Here is a 20,191-nt window from a genome sequence, read left to right as displayed (position 1 = left end):
AGAAACAAATATTATTATCAAACATAAAAAAACATACAATATTCTGGACTCTTTTATCCATCATTTTCATATTAGAAAATAGAAAAAACACAAACAAGTACTTATTAAGTACATAAAAGATACTCAGTTCCTAAAGTATTTTTTTAATTTCTACACTTTTAGAACCCCTTTTTTATATGCTATAAAAAAAAACTATATATAAATACGAATATTGACAAATCAAGTTGGTTTTTAAATATGAGTGTAAATTTTGTACACAACTTACCTACCTTCTTTATATTCTTTTTTTTTCTAGACCTAACCCCTTTTGTCTTCATTCTTTTTTATCTTGAGGTTGTTATTATTATTATTATTATTTAATACTTTCAAAATATCCGTTATTCTATTTTGTCCCTCAACTTTTAAAAACGATCATTTTGATTGTTTCATTTTCATTTTCATCACATTTCTTCAAATCACAGTTTTAGTACGACATTTTACCCCTTTAAATATAACCATGAATTTATATGAAAGAGTTTCCATTGTGTATACAATTTACGTTTTAAAAATATAGAGATTGAAATAAATAAAAATTAAAAGAGATAGAACTAAAATAAAACAAAGTCAAGACTACATCGGTGAAAATAACGTTTAAACTATTTTTTAGTTTTAAATAATGTCTTCTTTTGGTACAAAAAGTAGTAATTTTTGTGAAGCTTTTTGAGATCTCAACCTCTTCCTACTTGTCGTTAAACATCCTTGTTGGGTTTTTTAGACTTTTCATGGGAATATGCTGACCAATCCCACATGGGAACTTTAAATAAATAAATAATTATTAATCGGGTCGTTTTTTTGACGGTTTGGTTTTAGTTTTTTCGTTTTTGAAAATAGTGTTTAAAAAATGTAAATCAACTTTATTGGAGATGGTGAGGTTTGGTTTAATAAGAATTTTGAGTTTGAGTTTCTTTTTTGGGAAAATTAAACTTGTAAAAAGAACAAGCTTTGAAAACTACCCTTTTCTTTTCTTTTCCTTTTTTACAAATTTAGTTTTGGTTTTTTTATTTTGGAAAATGCTAATTTAAATTTGTAATTTACTTTAGATAGGTTTTTTTTTTAATATAATTTTAGTACAACGGTGAGTTTGGATTTGATAATAATGATTTTGAATTTTGAATTTTGAATTTTGAATTTTTGTATCTGGAAAATCAAGCTTGTGAAAATTACTTGCAGTTGTATTTTATGTTTATTTTTTATTTTTGTTTTGTTTCGTCGTTTTACAGTCCTTTTAAAATAGAAAGTTTAGTCAACTAATGATTTGAAAATTAAACTTGATTTTAGGTTTTCTTTTTCTTTTTCTTTTTCTTTTTTTTGTGTTTCCAAAATTAAATTTGTGAAAATATTGTGATTATATATATATACATATTTATTTATTTATTTATTGCTGTTTAAGTAATTTTTTCTTTAAAAATACTTTTGAAATTAAAATTTTAGTCCGCATAAAAAAGATAATTAAATTTCCAAAGCGAGCAACGGTAATTGGCATATATCTCCAATCAAAAGATTGCGAGTTTGATCTCTTACCCCACATGTTGTACTTGAAAAAAAAATTAAGTTTTTTAAAACTATTTTTTTTCTTTTTTTTTGTTTAGAAATTTTTTTAGTACAACATGTGGAGTGGAGGTTCAAATTGTGATCATGACATTTTGATCGAAATAAGTGACTTAACCAATTAAGCTACGCTTAAGTTGACACGTTTTTAAAATCTTAGTTAAATGGTGAAATCTAGATTGTTAAAGATTTTCACTTTTGAGTTTTTTTTTTCTTTTTTTTTTTGCAAATTAAGCTTGTGTGAAAATTCTAATTGTGTTTATAGAATAGATGTGTTTCGTTTCTTTTTAAGATATTACTTAAGATTGTAATAAACCTAGTTTTCAAGTTTTAACTATGATTTCAAGAATCTTGTTTTAAAGAAAAAAAAACTATGATTTCAAGATTTTTTTTTTCTTTTCAAGTAGATTAGAAAACATAGAAAAAATATTCAGAATAAAAGCATAATTTTTAAAAACATGATACCAAAAAAGCAAAATGTTATCAAACTAGACTAGAGTTGCTTTCTAAATTTTGGAGAAGAGTTCTTAAAGCAAAAAATATGGGCAAAGAAATTAGAAAATTAAGCTTAATTAGAAAAAAAAAACGAAAACATAATGCTTGATACAATAACAATTTTTTTCTAGTTTTCTATTTTTAAAAAACATTTATTCTTTGTGTTTTGGTTTTTTTACTTTTTTTAAACTCATATATTAGTATTTTCAAATATAATCGAAAGTTTGAAATGTTAAAAAATAGCATAATTTATATCTATTTCAAATTCATATGTAATATAAATTACATTAAAAATGATATTTATGTTATATTTTAAAAAATTAAATATTATAACATTTTTAGAATACCTAATTAAATTTAAGTCCGTGAAATATCAACATTTTTTATTTATGGTTTTCTTCTAATAACATGACAAAACTACTTTTTCCACGCCCAAATGCCAAATCTCCTACGCTAAGAAAAAAGATGAGAGATTTTATTTTCTCTCTTTATTAACACATCTTAGTCTTTGATTTTAAAACAATCTCGAAGAGAAAAATGAGTTAGTTAAATAGGTTTTGGTTTTTCATAATTGACTTGTTTGAAAACATTTCGTGGGAGTTGTGTTTTTAATAAATAAAACACTTCCCTATAAAAAAAATAATAACCAAATCACATCCCGATTTTGTTTTCGATTTTGAAAGTTAAACTCGTGAAAGGTATGGAATCAAAATTCTTTTAGCTAGCTTGAAAAGTCAAAGTTACAAAGGAAATCTCTCTTCAATTATTCGTTCGTTGTTCCTCATTTAGAGATGTATTTTGTCTCCACAGAGATAGAATCTCGCTGTGAAACTCACCCCAGAATGAGGTAAAGAATCCCGCTTAGGCTTTTTTGTAGAGTGGGGATGGGAGACATTTGGAAAATTTTCTAGTGCTACAATAGTAGTAGGGAAGATTTCCATACCACTCCTATTAACTTTATGTCATGTGTAATCTCTCCCCTATTTTTATTAATTATATGGGTCTACGGCATAAAGTTGATGGGAGTAGTATGGAAATCTTCCCTACTACCATAGGACTAAAAATTATTTTTTTAGGGACACGGGCCAGGAAACATATTTCCCGCTCCCGTTCCATTACATATATATATATTTTGTGATGATGTTTTGAATAAAGTTTTAAATCATTTGTGATGTGTGAATTCTGTTATATTTATTTGGTCTATCAAACATTGTCGTGTATTTGACTTATAATCCTAAAATCTATATTTTAAGATTTGTTGTGTTATGAAAATTAAATTAAATTTTAAACAATCTTTTCAATCATGAAAATTAAAGCACACTTTTGTCTCAAAAGATTAATGAATGAAGAACAAAAAGACTTGATATAAATTTGTTGAGTTAATAAGAATTTACAAAGACAACTTTAATGTTTTTTTTTTATATATACAAGACAACTTTAATCTTTGTCAACATATTTACCAACATTACATAATGAAACCTTTTCAAATAATAATAATAATAATAATAATAATAATAATAATAATGAAATAACTAAAAGGAAAAAAAATTACATAATGAAATATTGCAATAGTAGTAACTTACCATAATTATTATAAAGATCTTCTTGATTTGTATATAAATCCCCACATATTTGGGGGAGATTTCAAATACACTATTTTAATTAAAGGTGTAGTGTAAGTTAAATTCTGAGTTTCTAGACAAATTATTTTTTTCTATTAAATACGTTAAAAGTTAATAATAAAGACATTTCTCAAAAAAAAAAAAGAAGTTAATAATAAAGACAAATAATTCTAAAACCAAAGTTTTAGAATTAAAACATAAATCTAAAAATGGAGAGATTATAAACACAATTTTTATTATTTTTTGGTTTAAATCTAAATTCACTCCATAGGACAAATTTAACATGTATTTTCAAGATTTTCACAATTATTTATTTATTTGTTTATTTTTGTTTAAATATTATTTTGGTATATGTATTTTTTACTTCAGTTGTCCACGTACTCTCAAAATGTTTTGGTCCTCATATATTTTAATTCTTATACTTTCAAAAGATCCATTTTAATACTTGTACTTTTAAAAAGTGAAAATTTTCGTCCTTCATTTTCATATTTATTTAATTTCTTTTTTTTTATCACAATTTTAGTAGGATACTCCACTTAATTTTTTTAAAATGTAGCAATAAAACTTTATTAAAGAGCTCTCATTGCATATAAATTTTGTATTAAAATTTTGCTAACAATAACCCAAATGGGTACTTTTTTAAGAAAACATAGACATAATTGGACATTTTGAAAAAACAAAAATTAAAATGCACCAGAGTTGAAAGTGAGACAAAAATGAATGTATCGGGAAGTATCGAGACAAAAATGAATAGAAGCTAAAAGTACGAGACTTTATTTTTTCCAAATATAGCATACATGTAACTTTTCTTAATTAATGTCTTTTACCTCACATGTGAGTTTGAGTTTGATTTAGATTATGATACTTTTCTAATTTCAAACCGTATGTGCTATATTTATTTTATGCTATTTATGTAAATGTCTCTAAATTTTTTTTTATAACATTCTCAATTCTATTGGGTGTTTGTTTACTCTATCGATTAATTAAAAAAAATTAAAGAAAAAAGAAATAATTGAATCACATATATAGAATTACTCCAAGCTAATATTACGTAGGATCAAAGTGAATCATGCCTAAAGTGGCATTTCTTTGAATGTCACACTCAAATTAAAGGAAATTATAATTAGAAATTTCATCAATCTTGCTCTGTTGGTTTTATCTTTTTTTTTTTTTTCAAGAAGAAAATCTTGCTCTGTTGGTACAATAAACATTGCCGAACAAGAAACAACAAAATTTAATATTATTATATAAATAGAGAGAGAGAATTGACTGCAAAAATGCAGCAGATAATATGCTCTACTGGCAATTAATAATTTTGGAAACCTTATCATTGGAAAAGTAATTTAAAAAAGAAAAAAAATCCTCATTATGGTAATTTAAATTTTAAAATGTGAACAGAGAAAGAGAAAAAAAAAACTGAAATTAGTTGTTTAACTAAAAGGACTATGTAATATATAAAAATTAATATAGCAACATTAATTGCATAGCATATGTTTTGCCTTATAATGTGGGAGGTGACTATTGATTTTTGTTAATTCACATAGGATTATTGATATAAATTTTTTTTTTGCTTGTTTATATTTTGAGTACCATAGAACTGTTGATTGATATATTTAACCAAGAAATCTCAAAAAATGATAATAAAAAGAAAACTAAGGGGGAGAAAGAATAATAACCATCCGTTGAACTTATTTCGATTCGTAGTTATTGGAGAATGTAAATACCTTTGTTGGAGATGGTCAATAAAATTGGTCGAATTGTTGGCTATTTTCAAAGGAGTAGAGACTTTCATCAAGGTCATGGCTTACCCATAATAATTGAGTTTGATTCGCTCGAATTCGAGATTCAAATCTTCTGCAAAATCAATGAGCTTATCCACATCAGAAGGGACAAAAATGCCCTTGCTAGTAGAGCTCCGTCAGCAAATCTCTTGAGAAGAGATGAAAAGTCCATTACCCTAAGATATAAATAAATACGATACTTCCGAAATGGAAGTGTTCCAATTGAAGTATTTGCAATGAAAATTAAAGTATAATTATAAAATTTCTAAATCTGAGAAGTACTAAATTAATATATATTCTTAACAGATCACCTCAACATTTTATAATTGATATATGTTTATGATATATATACTATAAACGAAACATAATTTAAAGTTGAGATGTTAGATTTAAAATTTAACCAAAAAATTAGTATATACCTTTTTTTGTTTTCTCTTACCCGTCATTCTTTATTCTTTTTTATATATAGGCCAGTCTTTCTTTTTATTAATTAAATTTAGTAAAAATAATTTGACTAAAGAGTTGGTTTTTTTTTTTTCAATTAAGTTTTTCATATATATATTTATATATTCATTTTTATGAAAATTTGAATTGAAATAAAAATTAGAAGTGGAATTGTACCCTTTTTTTTCTTTGGATAAACTGTACTCTTCAATTGAATTATGATATAATGGAAGAAAATAATTTAATGATAAAGAAAAATATAAATAGTTGATATGATAATATGCGTTGAAGGCAAAAAAAGAAGTACAATATTTAATTGTAACGTGTAAGTTTGTCCCCTCAAAAATACAAATTAGTAGTTAGATTTCATTTCTAATATTTATAAAAATAGTATTAATAAAAAACCTAATTTTCAAAGGGTTGTATTTGGAGTTATTTAGTGATGTTCTTATTTCTCTTTTTTTTTCCTTGTTTTTTTTTTCCATTGTTAGTTTTTCTTTCTATCTCAAAATTTTCATTTTTAAGAAGTTAAAAAAAATTATATTTTTTATGGGATTATAGAAATTTTGAAAACAAAAAATTGTCATTTGTTTGTAAATAAAAACATTATCTTCATCATTGTTCATTCCTAATAAAATCACAATAAATACATTTTTTTAGTACAAAATCATAATAAATACCAAAATTTAATCTGACGTAATAATGTTGAATATTTTTATTTAAAATTGAGTTTTAAGTAAAATTAATTTTATTTCTTAACATTATAATTAAAAAAAGAAAAACTTTATTTCTTAAAATTTAACCTTGAACTATAAACAATAAATAATTGCTAAATACTTTTTTTTCAAAAAAAAAAAATAACAAGAAGCAACTTAACAAAAAATTAAAAAAAATTCCCAAAACGAAATATCGGGAAATAAAAAACACAAGAAATAATAATATTTTCTATTTATAAGAATTAAATTGGGTCCCTAATAATGATTAATAATCAAATTAACCAAAATTTATCATGACTGCAATGTTAGAGAGACACCAAAGCAAAAAATTATGTAGTAATTTATGTGATGGGATAACCAATACTGAAAACTGGTCCTATTTTTTGTTTCAATCTAAAACTAATTCCGTTTGAAATTATTTAAAAATGAGGTAAAAGAAAAAGCCTCATCCTCTCGATAATGTCATAACTCACCTCGTTAAAATACTTTAAATTTTTTACTATATCTATAAATTTATTATTTGTTTTTTTACCACTTCAAATTTTTTACTATATCTATATATTTATTATTTGTTTTTTTTACAACACTTAGAAATATATTTAATCAGAAGGAAGGAATAAAAGTACATGTACAATACAACCCATCCCATATGAACACAATTGATTAACTTGAAATAAAATAAGAAAAAAATAATCAAGTTTCAAAAGTCTAAATAAATAAATAAAAAAACAAAAAATAATTAAGGGTCCTCTTTTTCCATAAGCCGTAAAGAGTTGACTAGCTTTTAATGGAATCCAACGGTCATGTTGGATTTACCCTCTTTATTTTTCTCTCTCATTTTAATTTCTATGGCTTTTTTTTTCCCTCCATTAATTTTCCCATAGTGCTCTCCCTCTCTTATTTTATTTTCTTTTATTTTCCCATCAAACAAACAATATTTAAGAAACCCCATTTGTTTTTAGAGACATCACAAGTGAGAAGACTTTGTGTACTATTATTGGGGTTCCCACAATCCACTTCATACTTCAAAAAGTCAAATCTTCCCCTATTTCAATTTTGTTCTTAAATTAACATTTTTATTATTACTACTTTAATTTCTTCTCTCTCTTAAGGTTTATAAAATAAAATAAAAAAAAACATTTTTTTAACCCTAATGATTTGATCATCCCATGTGCTATAATCTTGTTTATAGAGATCATTTTTTAAATCTTAGATTCCATTAATTGCTCAATTAGCCCTATTATATATTCTTTTTTCTTACTTCTATTCTCAATAGTACCTTATCTGTTCCATAATAAACGTTACTCTCGACTAGCTTCTTCATGTTATACCTATTCGAGTGACCAATATTATCTCTCCTCGACAATATTATTCTACCGTTCAAATAGTTTAAATAATAAACACCACCTTAATATTCCCAACTTCGAATAAGGCGAAACCAAAAATATTTATAAAGAATGGCAAAGTCGCCGTTTTACTACCAGCATGAACATAATTCAACAAATAACAACACATACTTCTTTCTTTAAAGTTGTAGATTTAAATTCCTATACCCCACATTTGTTATACCAAAAGGAATCCTTCACTACATTTTAAAGGATAAATTAGATAAAAACTTTAAAGTTCTTAACTTCTTTAATCCAATGACGCAATTGCCCGACCCTCTTTCCTTCTTGACTTGGCCTCTCACCCCAAGTATCAAATTTCATACTCTCTTACATCTGCATCTTACATCATACATGCATCCAACCAAATTATATTGTTGTTTCGAAGGCGGACTATATCCGACTCGAAATTTACAGCTACTTTTTGTAATAACCAATGTTGCTCCAAATAGACAAAAAAAAGTACAATAATATAATTTTGTTGTCACACACATACATTAGAGAGAGAGAGAATGAAAGAAAGGTAATAAGATTTGTCTTGCTTATTGGAAAGGGGGAAACGAGTACAATTTACAAAAACCAAAAAAAAAAAAATCAAATGCATGGGTTATATCAATCAAGAACAAAAAATAAAAGTCTAAATTATACAGATCATTTCATTGGTTATAACATAGTGATCATTGGTTATATCACAATAATGATTTCAATTTTCAACCAATATACAGTAGAAACAACACAACAAAATTTATTTATTTTTTTCTCTCTCTTTTTTTTTTAAAAAAAAATTTAATTAAATGGGAATCTGTGTGGCGATGAGATTCCACCTCTTGATGTGTGCCACGTGGATGTGGGCCCCACGGGTTAAATCCAACGGCCAGCAGAGCATCACCACCACCATAGTTGAATAGTGAGAGAAAGAGAGAGAGAGAGAGGTGGGGCCCAGTTGGACTGCGTGGTAGTCACAATGGAGGGAGCTTAGAGTTATATAAAAAGAGAAGAGGATTTGGACGCCAATTCCTCACCCCTCTCTTCGGCTTCTCTCATTTTTTTTTTCTCTCCTCCCAAACACAAATTTTCCCGGGATTCTATTATTTTCTCGGGAAAAATCCCCCCCAATGGTCCTTCTCTAGAACAACAAACCCCACCCCCATATCTCTCTGTTCTTTTCATCCCCTGAAGTGAAGAAGAAGAAGCCGATTCAAGATGGGAAACGACACCGCTTTAACTCTCGAGGAGATCAAGAACGAGACCGTTGATCTGGTACTCCCTTCGATTCCCCCCCTGATTTTCTCGGGAAAATTTCCCCCACAACCAAACACTCGCTTTCTCGTTTTCACAGGGCTCTGTTTCCACTTTCCACACCCCCTTTTGATTATAATCTCTTTTGTTTTATGATTTCGCTGATCTGAAATCATAGATTCATTAATTTCCCCATTTCCCGTCAACATCTCGCTGATCTAAGCACACAAACACAAGATTTTTCTTCTGCTTATTCATAAATCACTGAAACAGAGCAGAGAGAGAGAGCGATTTTTTCCTTTTTTATTTTTATTTTTTTGAAATTCGTTCTACTTCTCTTATTATTATTATATTGCCCTTTTATTTTCTTACGTTTTCTCGCCAGCCAAACAGATTTTTTTTCCCTTTTTTTGGTTTCCATGGTTGGCTCTGTAGTGGATCTGAGCATGTGCAGTACAGGAGAGATTAGGGGAGTGTTTTTTTTTAAATAATAATTTTTTTATCTTTTTTTATTGGCTGTCCTTTTATATTAATTTAGTTATTTCTGTCTCTATTTCAATTTTTATTTTTAATGTTTTTTTTAATTGTTTATAAATAATAAATAAATAAAAGGATCAAATTGGGAATTTTTGGTACTTCTCCGTGGTACTTTTGACTTTTCGCCAAAAATAAAAAAATAAAAAGAAACGTTTCGTTTTTCTCTTTTGTTTTTATAAAAATAAAATAAAATAACTTTTCACGTTTCAACTGCTCTGACACTTAACCGACCTCTCCTTGGATTCAACAACAATCGTCGGATTTTTTTCTCTTTCCGATTTTCCCGTTTTGCCCCTCTCCTCTACCGATATTTCCGCCGCCGCTGTTTCCTTTTCCTGTGCGGTAGGCCCCGGCGCGTGGGAAGACGCGCCGGCACGTGGGTGGCGGGGCCCACGTCTGAGGATTATAGTCAACGTGCCTCTGATTGGGGCTTCACATTTACAGAGAGTTGAATTTCCGTTGGGCCATTAAATTTTCTTTTGTCTGGTTCCGAGTCGAACTCGTTTAACTCGGCGGTGACTCGCCCTCTCTTGAAACCTAACAGCAATATTAGTTTAATTAAAAAATTTTAACTTCTCAAAAATAATTTCCTTTCCCTTTTTTTCTTTTGTTGCTGATTTGATAATTTCTTTGTTGGGTAGGTGGCATGTGATCTTTCAGTTCCATTTTTGTTTGAAAGGAAAAATCTTGAAATCTCATTAAAGGGATTATAAATGATCCTTCTGGTTATCAGCTGAAGCATAGGTTTTGGATTAATTTGAATGTGAAATACCCAAAACTTTGTTTAAATGGAAAATATTTGGTAAGATGATAATGTTTAATTTGAATTTAAAATACCCAAAACTTATTTATACGCCTGATTTAAAGAGAAGTAGGCTTAGTAATCGTTGATATCGATGTTAATGGATATTCTTACAGAAATTATTGAAATATGAAATAAGCATCTCATAGTTCAACAGTTTTTATAAAAGAAATATTAATTAAGAACAGCTTAATAAACATTTGTGTGGTACCATTATTATTGATTGCAGGAGAAAATTCCTATTGAAGAAGTGTTTGAGCAGCTGAAATGTACAAGGGAAGGTTTAAGTTCTCAAGAGGGGGAGAACCGTCTTCAAATCTTTGGCCCCAACAAGCTAGAAGAGAAAAAGGTTTGTTCTTGATTATCCAAAACAAGCCAAGTCTTTTGGTCTTTTTTTTTTTTGGTCTCTTTGTTGTACAGAGTTTTCTCATATGTATTTGTGATTGATTATATGAACAGGAAAGCAAGATTCTGAAGTTTCTTGGGTTTATGTGGAATCCCCTCTCATGGGTCATGGAAGCTGCAGCTATCATGGCCATTGCCCTGGCCAACGGCGGCGGTAAGGGCCCGGATTGGCAGGATTTTGTCGGTATCGTCTGTCTGCTGGTTATCAACTCCACCATCAGTTTCATTGAAGAGAACAATGCTGGTAATGCAGCAGCTGCTCTTATGGCTGGTCTTGCTCCTAAAACTAAGGTAACTAGAAGAACTTGTTCATTTTTCTTTCGGAAATTATGTTATGTGTTGGATCTTTGATTTAAAGGTAGTTGTGTTAAAGAATGAATTGAAAGATTAAATTTGGTGTAGTGAAATTAGAATAAGAATTGATATCTAAGCCTATGCGTGTGGAATCACTTAAGCTTTTGAGTTGAGGTAGAATTTAAGTTCTGTTTGATAACCACCTCTTGTTGGTTTTCTGTTTTGGAAAATTTAGCTTATAAATATCATTTCTCCATGTGTTTCTTTGTTTTTTTGTTATAAAACGGGACTTTTGTGCCCATTCAGTATGTAGAAAACTATGCGTTTGATTATTTTGAATTCATGCTTTTTCTTGGTTGTATGATGCTCTTAGGTTCTGAGGGATGGAAAATGGTGTGAACAAGATGCAGCAATTCTGGTTCCTGGAGATGTGATCAGTGTGAAATTGGGAGACATCATCCCGGCCGATGCTCGTCTTCTCGAGGGTGATCCGTTAAAGGTCGATCAATCTGCCTTGACTGGAGAATCACTTCCTGTGACCAAGCATCCTGGGGATGAAGTCTTCTCAGGCTCAACTTGCAAACAAGGAGAAATTGAAGCTGTTGTTATTGCCACTGGTGTCCACACCTTCTTTGGAAAGGCAGCTCATCTTGTTGACAGCACCAACCAAGTTGGTCACTTCCAGAAGGTTCTCACTGCCATTGGGAACTTCTGTATTTGCTCCATTGCCATTGGTATGCTGATTGAGATCATCGTCATGTACCCGATCCAACACCGTGCCTACAGAGACGGAATCGACAATCTTTTGGTTCTCTTGATTGGAGGCATTCCAATTGCTATGCCCACTGTCTTGTCTGTGACAATGGCCATTGGTTCTCACAAGCTGTCCCAACAGGGTGCTATCACCAAGAGAATGACTGCCATCGAAGAAATGGCCGGTATGGACGTTCTCTGCAGCGACAAGACTGGAACACTGACTCTCAACAAGCTGAGTGTTGACAAGAACTTGATTGAAGTATTTATCAAGGGCGTAGACAAAGAGCATGTCATTCTTCTTGCTGCACGGGCCTCTAGGACAGAAAACCAAGATGCCATTGATGCTGCCATGGTTGGAATGCTCGCAGACCCGAAAGAGGTACAGTTATCTTTGATTGTTATTCATTTTACATTTTTCTGAGAAAACTCTGAATCAAAGTCCTCTGGCAAAGTGGTCTAAATATGTTGTTATAATGTAGGCAAGAGCTGGAATTAGAGAAGTTCACTTCTTGCCATTCAACCCTGTGGATAAGAGAACTGCCTTGACTTACATTGATTCAAACGGTAACTGGCACCGTGCTAGCAAAGGTGCTCCCGAGCAGGTAAATGTTTTCTAAAACGATGTAAGACTGCATGATACTGTTGTGGTAGTTGATCATCATGTCTTATAACTATTTGATCTTTGTGAACAGATCTTGGATCTTTGCAACTGCAGAGAGGACTTTAAGAGGAAGGTGTTTTCTGTGATTGACAAGTTTGCGGAGCGTGGGCTTCGATCGTTGGCTGTTGCTAGACAGGTTCAAATCCAATGCTCCATAGAATAGTTTGGACTTAAACTTAGATGATTGAACCATCCTTTTTAATTGTTGTTCTTGTGATATGTTCACAGGAAGTGCCTGAAAAGACTAAGGAGAGTTCTGGTGCTCCCTGGCAATTCGTTGGTTTGTTGCCCCTTTTTGATCCTCCTAGACACGACAGTGCCGAAACCATTCGCAGGGCTCTCAATTTGGGAGTGAATGTCAAGATGATTACCGGTAACTCACTTGTTCTAGTTTCTTGAAAGCCTTCTTTACATATTCATCTTCTGTATCCTAACGCCCAACCCCGACCTACCTCGATACCAGGTGATCAACTTGCCATCGGAAAGGAAACTGGTCGAAGACTTGGAATGGGAACAAATATGTATCCGTCTTCTTCTTTACTCGGCCAGCACAAGGATGAAAGCATAGCTGGCCTTCCTGTTGAAGAGTTGATTGAGAAGGCTGATGGATTCGCCGGAGTGTTTCCAGGTGAACTTTGTCTCCTGTTAATCCTTAATGATTGACAAATCACAAGATGTTTACACCCCATTTTTCGGTTTCAATTCTCTAACTTTTCTCTTATGATGCAATGTTTAGAACACAAATACGAAATCGTAAAGAAGTTGCAAGAGAGGAAGCACATTTGTGGAATGACAGGAGATGGTGTGAACGATGCCCCTGCTTTAAAGAAGGCCGACATTGGTATTGCTGTTGCTGATGCTACAGATGCTGCACGAGGCGCATCGGACATTGTTCTTACAGAGCCTGGATTGAGTGTTATCATTAGTGCCGTCTTGACTAGCAGAGCAATTTTCCAAAGAATGAAGAACTATACCGTAAGTCAGATCGCTCTACTCATATCCCCATAAATAGCTAACTCAAGTTACATGTATCTGGGAAAGCACTTGACCATTTCTCCTTCTATCTTTTCTCTTCCACAGATTTATGCAGTCTCCATCACAATTCGTATTGTGGTACGTTTGCAGTCCTCGCTTAAACTCGATTCGCACACTTACGATCCTATTTTCTTCGGTCATTCCTATACTAAATTCTGTGTGATTTTCATTCCTTTTGCAGTTTGGTTTCATGTTCATTGCCCTCATTTGGAAGTTCGATTTCTCACCCTTCATGGTTTTGATTATCGCCATCCTGAATGACGGTGAGTTGCCAATAAATTGTACATTAGTTCTGTTCCTATCCGTTAGTTTGTCTCTTTGATAGCTACATGGAACCAAAACTATGAATACTGATGGGGCCTGCATTGTTGTTCTATTAAAGGTACAATTATGACAATTTCAAAGGACAGGGTGAAGCCATCTCCATTACCTGACAGTTGGAAACTAAAGGAGATTTTTGCGACCGGGGTAGTACTCGGAGGGTACTTGGCATTGATGACGGTTATATTCTTTTGGTTAATGGATGGAACAAACTTCTTCTCCGTATGTTCCCTGCTCCCAGTTTGTACTTTTCAGAATTGTTTAAGTTGTATGTAGATGTACTTTGATCCAGCAACTCATCTCCTTTTTATGTCAATGCAGGACAAATTTGGTGTAAGATCCATCCGTCATAGTGAATATGAAATGATGGCTGCTTTATACCTCCAAGTGAGTATTGTCAGCCAGGCTTTGATTTTTGTAACTCGATCGCGTAGCTGGTCGTATGTTGAGCGCCCTGGACTTTTGTTGGTGGGCGCTTTCTTGATTGCACAATTGGTATGTACAAACAACTACGGTTTCACTCTAGAAAATGTCGAGTCGTAGAAAGTTATTCAAATCGAATGCTTGGAAGCTAAAATGTTATTGGTGTCTTAGGTTGCAACTTTGATCGCGGTGTATGCTAACTGGGGTTTCGCAAAGATCAAGGGAATCGGATGGGGATGGGCCGGTGTCATCTGGCTTTACAGCATTGTGTTCTATATCCCACTCGATATCATGAAGTTCGCCATTCGGTACATCTTGAGCGGAAAGGCATGGCTCAACTTGTTGGAGAACAAGGTATACGTTTCTTTCCAGTTTCGTTGTTTGTCAATCTTTCAAGAGAGTGAATATAAGCTTGAGTTGTGAACTTACACACTGTTTTGTTCAATAGACTGCTTTCACCACCAAGAAAGACTATGGAAAAGAGGAGAGGGAAGCTCAATGGGCTCTTGCTCAAAGGACATTACATGGACTTCAACCTCCCGAATCGACGAACATCTTCTCCGAAAAGAGCAGCTACAGAGAACTCTCTGAGATCGCAGAGCAAGCTAAGAGACGTGCCGAGATTGCAAGGTAAGACAACACAACACCATCACATTGTGCTATCGAAAACCATTTACAAACGAAACGAATCAGCATTCTAAACTCTCTCTTTTTATCATTTCAGGCTCCGAGAGCTCAACACACTCAAGGGTCACGTCGAGTCCGTCGTGAAGTTGAAGGGACTCGACATCGACACAATCCAGCAGCACTACACAGTGTGAAAACAGATTGCTTATAAACAAAGAACAGAATGAACTACTAATTCACTTTGCTGTGCCAAGGAAAGAAAGGAGAGAATGTTTGAGGGAGAGACAGACAAAAAAAAAAAAAAGAACATACAGAGAGCTTGTGTGACTGCCTTGTAATTTCCCTAGTTTTTGCTTACTATTTTTCTTCCATATCTATTATTGCAATGTAGTAACAAAACAAAACAAAAAAAAAAAACATCAAATTTCTACCCTTCTGCTTATATTGCATTCTGAAAAGTTCTAACTTTTTTGGGTTGAGGCCAAAGTTGTACTTTTGTTTGAAAAGTCCAGATCTTGTGAGATTGGAAAAGAGGGAAAGATAGAGAGATTTTTGTGGTGTGTTGTGAATTAGAAGGCATTAGTAGCAGTGAGACCCATAAAGAACAATAATGGCTTCAAAATCAGTCTCTTTTTCTTTTAACCAAATTCTCCACTAAACTAAAAGAAAGGAAGATGCCAATCCAATTGTGGTAGAACAATTTTTGCTGGCCAATGCTGTTATGTTGGGGCCATTTTCTCATCATTATTGCCACATTCAACCTAACATGAGGCTGTTTTTTTTTCTTTTTTTTTATAGAATTGAATTTCAATTTTTTTAAAGTATTTGTAAAGATGTTTTTTTTTTAATACTATTTTAGTTCGTGTACTTTTAAAACATTCATTTCGATCTCTGTATTTTTAATTTTTGGTTAATTTTAGTTTTTATACTTTCAAAACGATTGTTCCTGAACTTTTACACTTTTAAAAAGTAGTCATTTTAGTCTCTATTTATAAAATTTTAGCATAAATTTTATACACAATAGAAACTCTTCAATACAATTTTATTGCTATATTTAAAAAAAAAACTGTGAGTAAACTGTCATGTTAAAATTGTAATCTAGAGATGAAAATGAAAATGAAGGGATCAAAATTGTCACTTTTGGCCAAAAGTTAAGAGACTAAAATAGACGCTTTGAAAGTATTAAGGACCAATCTCCCTGACCAAATCCTCTCGCATTAGAATTACTTGTTAATGGTTGATCAAGTTGGATAGATTCGTCATCTAAAACAAAAAGTTATGGACCAGGATAATATCAACCACTTGACGCCCATCGATGCATCCACTATAATTATTTCATATCCTCTTTTTTTTGTGTATTATTTTGCTTACTATACATGGTATTGTAGTATCATCAACATTATTATTACTCTTACTCTTGGATAAATCTGACCCCTTCCCCTGTTCCCGCCTACAAGGGCCAAAATAGATAAACCAAAATTTGAAAGTACATGTACCAAAGTAGTATTTAAACCTTTTTTTTTCTTTAAAAAATTATTAAAATTTCGATATGTTTCCCTCATCTAAAATGGGAATGAGGATGAGAATGGATCAATCATTTTGAATGAGTGTATACCGACATAAGTTTAGAATACGGTTCTTGACTTGTGGGACTTATATCAAGACTAAGATGAGCTACCGACCCCAACATTTTTCTTATAGGTGAGGTCAGACATTCGAATTTCTACCCGTAATATTGGAATTATTGATATTCTCATAATAATGAGATTTCTAAATTGATGAGAATGAGATTCCCTTAAGAAAGGTGAAGTATCTCATTGTAACTCAAAACTTTATATATTTAGAACTATCCTTTTATCTCCACTTTGGTATTAGATTTCATATTTAATTTAGATTGATTTCATTTTGAATTTTAGTAAATAAAATTAATAATATATCTATTTGTGTATTCTAATTATACCAAAGTAAATTTTCGTAAGCACAGTAATTGAAATTTGATTTCGATTCTACAATTTTCCTATTTTAAGGTCGCCCAACATGGTAAATCAATAATTGATGATTTTAAATAATTTTAGAAATAGAATAACAATCCAATGATAATCGGAAAAAAAATCCAATGATAATCAAAATTAGTCCGTCTCCAAAAAAAAAAAAAAATCAGAAAAAAAGATTCAGAAAAAAATCAAAATTATTTAGTGAATGATTTATAATTAAAAAAAATGATGTTGATGGGTTAGTAATCAATTTACTTTCTCAAAAAAAAAAAAAAGTCACAGAATAACTCAGCAAAGACCTGTTTGATAACATCTTAGGTTTCTTGTTTTCTATGAATTGCGTTTTAGTAACTGTCTTATTGTTTCTCGTTCGTTTTTTTTATAAAAAAATATAGAAATATTGATCAGTAATAATTTCTTGTTTTTCTTTCTCTAAAATTTTAAATTAAAAAAATATATTTTATTATATTAGATTTTGAAAATTTTTATGTTTTATTTATTTGTTTTTATTTATCGTACATTTTAAAACCAAGAATGATAAAATAATATTTTTATTTATACTTTGGAAAAACTGAAAATGAGAATAAGAAACCATAAACTTGATTTTGTTATTTTCGCCCAATTTCGGAAACATTTCTTAATATGAGGAAGGAGAAACATACATAATTATCAAACAAAAAATAAAAAGCATAAAATTTCCCAAACGAGTATTAAAGCATCTACTCCTCCTTTCGAGATTGGAATTTAAATTCTCCCACGTATTTGTACTTAAAAAAAAAAAGAAAAGGAACATAAGAGTTTACTTAATTCATATATACCAGGACTATTTTTACTATTTATTCAATTGTATCCAAATTTTGTTCAAAAAGAAATTTTTGACTTAAGTAGGAAAAAGAAAAGTTAAATTACAAAGGTAATCTCTCAACATTGATAGTTGTGTATCAATTTAATTATTAAAGTTGAAAGAGTTGTCAATTATATTTTTGAAATTTCAATTTTGATTTTAATAAGTCTAAATCTGAAAACATTGTTAGCTAAACATTTTTTTTCTTTTTTTCTCTTTTTTAGAAGGTATGCACTTAATTCGACTAATAAGTGATGATTTAACCTAATGTGTCCCAAAAGAATAGACAAACCAGATAGAATAAGAGTGATCAAACTAAAAATTTCGACATGCTAATTGCTAAATACATTTAAAATCTTTTTTTTTTTTTTGCTAGCTCATCTTTGTTTTATCCAACTCGCCTACTCGTTCCTCTCTCATTTGTTCACATCGTACCTTGCATTATAGTCTAGCTGGTTAACGTGTCAAAAGGTCGGAGGTTTTCGAAACTTTCACCCTTACATGTTAAACTAATTAATGTGTCATGTCAACATGCTAGTCTGGACATAGCTTAGTAGTAAAGACATGCATGCTTACTTCTCCCAAGAGCATAGCTTATAAATAGCACGATTAATAAGAATCACAATAAAATATTATTTTTTGATTTTTTTAGTTCAACAATATGTGGGGGTGAGGATTTGAACTCCAATCTTTTGGTCATAATATATGGAAGGTGAATCATAATTAAAAGATTAAAGATATACTATTGAAACTTTTTAAAAGTTGAGGGACTAAATAGAAACCGTTATAAACTAAATTTATAATTTAACTAAATATATATATATATATATATATATATATATATATATTTTGGTTTTAAGAAACTAATTACAAATAGTCATCATCCAGAAGTATATCAATGATATGTTATTGATTTGAGGACAAATAATGGATGGCGTTTTTTCCTTTTGCAATAAATTGTTAATTTATATAACAAAGTAATAGATTTAGATGTTGATTGAAATATATCATTATTGATGATAGGCTTAGCTAGAGATTTTGATTAAAACAAATTAATCATGAAGTTCATTTTATTTATTTATTGAAATTGAAATTATATTTATAATACTAGATTTGTTCTAGTTGGCCCTTTTCAAAAAGTTCATTTATTAAAATAAAATTAAAAAAAGACTCTAATCTTTTGATTTTTATTTGTTTATTTTGACTTTATTTTGATTGGTCAGTCTGTGACATGGACAAGAGAATCCAACCACACACATTATTCTTTATTGAATTGTCAAAGGGGTTGACTTGTCTCATATTTGTGCACCTCAAACTTCCAAGAATATGGTTGAAAAGTCAAAAATAGAATCCAATAAATTTAATTTAATGAAAGAAAAATTCTAAAACATTTAATAATTAAAGTCTCATTGAACAATATTTTGTGTTTTGTTCTAAATTCAATCTAGTTCATTGTTTTTCTTTATACTATTGAAAAATAATTTACAAATCCTAGCCAAATTTCCAAATTTCAAAAAAGTAAAAGCATATACTTTAAAAACTACTCTTCTTTAGTTTTCAAAAATGTGTTTAGAGAGGAGATCATTATAGAACAAAGAAATTTGGATGGTAATTTGCCTTAAATTTAATCAAATTTTACATATTCACGGATGACGGAGTCAGAAAGGTATACAAATTTTACAATTTCACATCTTTTGATATTTTGATACGATCACTTTTACTATTGTCAAAATCATTTCTCTTTTTATTGATGTGCCAAATTAAAATTTTGATTTTAGGAAAACTTAAAATCACTTCAGACCACTTGGATTGTGATTTTGGAAAATCTATTGTACTTAAATTTTTATTTCAAAATTAAATCACTCATCCTACTATCATACTCAAACACACTCTACTCGATGGTTCATTGATGATTTAGAAGTAATAAGGATTGTTTTTTCTTTTAGAAAAAGAAAACCTACGAGTTTAAATATCGAGTAAATTTCAAGTAATTCAAAATAAATGTGGGCCCCACATAATAAAATAATATTTCCAACTCTTGAGACTTCATAATGTAGCCAAATATTAATAATAATAATAAAAAAAGTACCTAGAATTATTTTTATTGTGAAATTCACTACCAATATATCAATACGTAAATTAAATTAAAGTATAAATCAGTCTCTCACATCATTCAAAAAAAAAAAATTGAAGTTAGGTAAAAAAATTACACAATACCAAAAA

The 20,191-nt window shown here is 30.3% G+C and overlaps 1 protein-coding gene across 1 annotated transcript; it reads left to right on the top strand.

The window, feature by feature from the left end:
* Nucleotides 1–9,040: 9,040 nt before the first annotated feature.
* Nucleotides 9,041–15,437, top strand: LOC111020826 (plasma membrane ATPase 4). Its single transcript, XM_022297603.2, has 16 exons — nucleotides 9,041–9,290; nucleotides 10,838–10,957; nucleotides 11,068–11,304; nucleotides 11,681–12,442; nucleotides 12,543–12,665; nucleotides 12,756–12,860; nucleotides 12,953–13,097; nucleotides 13,188–13,352; nucleotides 13,461–13,699; nucleotides 13,805–13,837; nucleotides 13,941–14,022; nucleotides 14,142–14,302; nucleotides 14,402–14,575; nucleotides 14,675–14,857; nucleotides 14,952–15,133; nucleotides 15,228–15,437. The coding sequence occupies exons 1-16, from the start codon at nucleotides 9,234–9,236 to the stop codon at nucleotides 15,322–15,324; spliced, it is 2,865 nt and encodes a 954-aa protein (XP_022153295.1). The 5' UTR covers nucleotides 9,041–9,233; the 3' UTR covers nucleotides 15,325–15,437.
* The last annotated feature ends 4,754 nt before the right edge of the window (nucleotides 15,438–20,191 follow it).

This window comes from Momordica charantia, assembly GCF_013281855.1.
Source record: "Momordica charantia cultivar OHB3-1 chromosome 8 unlocalized genomic scaffold, Mcharantia_2.0 BLBB01000008.1, whole genome shotgun sequence".
Lineage (NCBI taxonomy): Eukaryota > Viridiplantae > Streptophyta > Magnoliopsida > Cucurbitales > Cucurbitaceae > Momordica > Momordica charantia.
Note: the sequence above shows the minus strand (reverse complement) of the source record. Positions and strands in the feature narration are given on the sequence as shown.

Bases quoted from the DNA above. Each gene is read 5' to 3' on its own strand.
- LOC111020826 (XM_022297603.2), top strand. From the start codon at position 9,234: ATGGGAAACGACACCGCTTTAACTCTCGAGGAGATCAAGAACGAGACC. The intron at 12,666-12,755 runs GTAAATGTTTTC...CTTTGTGAACAG, and splicing joins GCAAAGGTGCTCCCGAGCAG to ATCTTGGATCTTTGCAACTG. The intron at 14,576-14,674 runs GTATGTACAAAC...TTGGTGTCTTAG, and splicing joins CTTTCTTGATTGCACAATTG to GTTGCAACTTTGATCGCGGT.